Source organism: Suricata suricatta, chromosome 16, assembly GCF_006229205.1.
Source record: "Suricata suricatta isolate VVHF042 chromosome 16, meerkat_22Aug2017_6uvM2_HiC, whole genome shotgun sequence".
Classification (NCBI taxonomy): Eukaryota; Metazoa; Chordata; class Mammalia; order Carnivora; family Herpestidae; genus Suricata; species Suricata suricatta.
Genome location: NC_043715.1, coordinates 9,590,370 through 9,594,759, shown reverse-complemented (window position 1 = coordinate 9,594,759; position 4,390 = coordinate 9,590,370). Strand labels below are relative to the sequence as shown.

General features: G+C 49.6%; 1 protein-coding gene across 1 annotated transcript in view; it reads right to left on the bottom strand.

The window, feature by feature from the left end:
* ADAMTS18 (ADAM metallopeptidase with thrombospondin type 1 motif 18) overlaps window positions 1-4,390 on the bottom strand; it is a 136,741-nt gene that overhangs the window by 131,416 nt on the left and 935 nt on the right. The window contains exons 2-3 of the mRNA XM_029924217.1: window positions 4,200-4,287; window positions 949-1,265 (exon numbers count right to left, since the gene is read on the bottom strand). Of these exons, the coding sequence (XP_029780077.1) occupies window positions 949-1,265; window positions 4,200-4,287 (405 nt within the window). The remainder of the gene's footprint in view (window positions 1-948; window positions 1,266-4,199; window positions 4,288-4,390) is intronic.

Here is a 4,390-nt window from a genome sequence, read left to right as displayed (position 1 = left end):
AGCTAGGCCTTGTGGCTAGGCCACAAGAACAAAAAGAAGCTAAATAATAACGTTTCGACCGGCGAAGAATGCGGGAGTTTTCGTTCACCGGGACCCACGCCACCCCCTCTTGCTCTGTCTCCTGAAACACCCTGTACATCACGAACTACATCCTCGCTTGGGCTTTCTCACACTTTTTCCAGCTACGCCCGGGCATGGCCATGATGTGTTTCAACACACACACACAATCAGGGCAAGAGACTTCTCCACAGCAGTGCAAACCCAGAACTCCATTTACCGCCTCGTAGATTTGACTGCATCCCGAGACCAGTATCACTTACACCAATATTCTTGGCTTGCAGCTCAGCTGTCGAGGATCACGCAGAGAGGAAATAAGACTTGTCCCCAATGCTTCTTAAGAACTCTACCTCCCTGGAGGCCACACTCAGTCCCGCCTCCACACACCACCCCACGCCCTAAAAGGAGGTCTTGTGCGAGCAGGACACAAACAGATTCCTTCAAAGAACACAAAAGGCCTCCCTTCTCCAGTGAAGGTTGGGCTTAACTGGGCTGGTGAACACAATTTTGCATTGAAATACAGTTTTCCCGTTTCAAAGCAATGGGAGGCATGCAGCTCGTTAGATTTATATAATGCCTGGGTCTCTCAAGACTTTACAAAGCGAATGGCATCCATCAAATTAATTTCCTTGGGGGATCGTCTCAAACACGGAGAATAAAGAGGCCCAGGCCATTAAACATCAAAAGAATGTTCTAAATGGTAATTAAAGTTCTAGTCTATTTTCTTTTTCTGGGAGCAGATTAGATTAATTGAGAATATTAGAAGTATCAAAGCTGACAGTGTGAATGTGTCGAGTTGGCTGCAAGAACACTGAATATTGCAGACATCTGTTCGTTCGAGTCACACAAAACACAAGAAAGAGGGAGTCGACCAGAGTGCGGGGTGCTTACCAAGCCGGCACACGTAGACACGGCGACGGAGGAGAAGCTGTCATTTCTGATAAATCCCTGATAGAAACATCGCTGCACCGCGGGTTCCCGAGTCTCCGAAGCACCATCTTTTCCAAGTACCTGGACGATAAAGTGACTGCTCAAAATCGCCGAGGGCTTCAGTTCTAAATGTAGTTCCTGTCCAAATGCTGAAAAGCGGTAATGCAGGGAGCTGCTGGCACCCCACGCCGATCGCTTTTTCCTGCCGTTGTGCAAAATGTCGTGTGAAATATATGACCCGCCTGAGTCCACTTCTGCCGGCGTGACAAAGACGTAATCTGCAACAGGAAAGTTTCAGCTGTCAGCACCCGGGACCACGGTGCCCAAGGCTCGCTTTCCGAGCGGCCGGCAGAGAGCAAAGGACACCTCGAAGGTAGCGCTGTTCCCAGGGCCGTGCACCTCGGTTAACAGCAACTCAGAGCGGCTCGGGACGAGTACTCTGTGGCTTTTGCGAGGAGTTCTGTGACAGGGATTCACTCCTACCCAAACGAAAAGCCAAGCACCATCTTCACGAATGCCAAGAATGCTTGTGGAAAATGCCACAACTCTCTCTCATGGTCTGGAGAGAGACAGATGGACTGGGGATGGGATCCAAACAACCGTCCATCCACAAGAAGTGATCTTTTGGAGACTAAATATAGAACCAAAGAAGTAAAGAAATGAATGATTTTTTTTTTTTTTTCAAGGAGATGACAGTCTTCATGCTTAAACTGAGTCGGGAGCCTAGGGGGAGGCAGAGTTTAAATTTCAAATGATAACTCCCAGTGCCCAGTAACTTGAGATGCTATCGCCGATAAAGAGCAAATAACCGCAGTTTCAGATTTCCGATAGTAACTATATGTGATAGGAAAGCCCCCAGCACTGTATGGCTCTGAACGTTTTACCCTGAGCTTTCCCGGGGACAATCCCATCTCACTGTAAACATAAAATACAGTGGATGCATAAAAATGCCTCAAAATTGTCAGAACTCTCTTATAGAGTCTGAGGCTTAAAATTGCTCAGACATGTTGGTGGGGGAGTATCAGTCGGGAAACACCTGGAAGGCATGTTCGAAAATACTTTCCCCATCGCTCTCTAGAGCAGCACTAATTGCTGCTTGTTCTAAAGAGGAGGAGCGAGCAAACACACACACACACACACACACACACACACACACACACAACTATTTGCTGCTCTGGAAAACGGAAACCAGCACGTTTTCTACCACACAACGTCGAGATGAAGAAGCACCATCACAAAAATGATTTGGAGTGGACCGTCTGCGTATTCAAACACACTCGGCATTTCCACTTTCTAGGCACAGAAGGGGAAACTAATTTGGAAGGTGTTTAGAAAGATTCCGAATAACTAAGAGGCATGTTTGAGTCACTTGGGTCCCTGGTTACCCGAAGAGGAAAGGAAAGGAATTTCCCTTTTCCCAGAAGCGTCAACAACGAAGTAAGGAAAGCTCAGGAATGAACAGAAGCCTGGTAGATAAGAGGGATCAATGAGCGATATGCTAAGTGAGCCTACGTTTGGAAAAATAAAATCCCAATATGGTCAATAATTTTCAACTGTTTGCTTCTGTGAATGAACCACCTGTGACTCTGATTGCGTGAGCGACTACCCTTCTCTCTCAATGTTCTTTGTAACCTGCCTCTCCCATTTTCTCCTTGACTCCTTTAACTAGAAATACTATCTCTTAAGTGGCACGCTTATTTAAAAATAACTGGGAAAATAAGCTTTTCTCCTCTCAACCTTAAAAACCTGAGCAGGATGTACACTATTTCTCTCTTAAAACTGTTACATTGCTCCACAGGTATGTGACTCTTGATGAAATGCAACTTTTTCTTATTAAAAAAACCAGCTCCTTCCTCCACCATGGTAAAACCAGTGTGAAAACTCTGTCCGCGCATGCGCCAGTCTCTGCGAGGGCAGATGTTTCTTACCTCCTTCCGCAAACCCACCGGAAACTCTGCCTGCTCTTAGGAGGCCATGGCCAGCCTTCCCGGGCCAGCCCTCCCTGCAGTCAGCCCAGAGATGCCCCCTGCTGCAGAGGCAGCTACTTGTCTGTCTCCAAGGGGAGAAGGAGCAGGTTGATGGCACTATTCAGTCTTTGATAGAAAAGAGAGGCAGTCAGAGCCTCCTGTAGATGGTGATCGAATCAGTCTGCTGGGGTGGGGGTGGGGCTGACTAAAGAGGAGGTCCCCACAGGTGGTGGCTAGAAGAGAAGGGGCCTCGGGCTATTTGACCTCTAAAGGAACAATGAGGAGTTGTTTTAGCAACTCTAGTCAGCCTCTCTGGTTGGACAAAAAGTGAATTTCTCAAGAGTTAATTCCTGGCTCTCTCCTCTCCCCTTATCTCACCCACACTTTCCCAGCCCTTACACCAGGTCTCAGCCTTTCCCCCTCTCCCCAGTAGGCCTTGCTCTCCCACAGCAGGAGATGACCCTGCAAGACTAAAAATTAGAGGATCCGGGTTGGACATCAGGTATTGCTAGACACGTGGATCAGCTGTTCTCCTGTCGCTGGTAGAAGCAGTGGCACCAAGGATTTCCACTGGGCACCATCAGGAAGTTAATAAATGACAAAGTCAAGGGTGTTCTGGAGGTTTTCCGCTGGGAACCTCAGAAGAGAGAAAGCGCCCCCCACCCCCACCCCCTCGACATGCACCTTACCTGCTCTCCTCCCTCTAAAGGCAGTCTTTGGGCATCCGTAACCCAAGGCAGGAAAAAGGAGAGAAGGAAGGTTAGAGAATGAACCCAAGTGGAAAGTGAAGAGGAGAAGATGGGGAAGGGGAGGTCTCCAATGTTTTCACAGCCTACCCCCTCAAAATTAGTTTCGGCAGGCTTTCCCAGAAGAGGAAGGAAATGAGGAAGGTGGCTTCTGATATCAACCATCTAGTCAATGTCCACTTCCTAACTTCACCACAGTATTTTTTTTTTAACAAGCCATCTGTGAACGAGGGAAAGTATTGTTTTCTCAATTATGTGACTTTCAGCTCGAGGCATTGATTCTTTTGATAAGTTCCTTGCCACATCACCCCCCCCCCCACACACACACACCTCCTCCAAACAGAAACCCTTTCCAGGACGGGCACACACCTGCCAGGTTGGGGCCGGGGGGAGGGGGGAGGGTGTGGAATGCGCCTTCCCACTTTCCTCTCTTTCGGGGGGAAAAGAAGGGACAAGTGCCTGGAAGGGCCCTTTCTCGAGGTGGGGAGCAAATACGAACCAACGTTCAATCCGCTGCCGCCGCCGCTGCCATCACTGGCCAGGGCTGCGGCGACCGACGCACAGCAGAGGCAGCACAGCTGGAGCACCTGCAAGAGAAAAGGTGACACGGCGCGTGAGGGGCGCGGCGCGGGCGGCCGCCCCCCGCCCCCCGCCCCCCGCTCTCGGCGCGCCCCTCGGCGGGCACCTGCC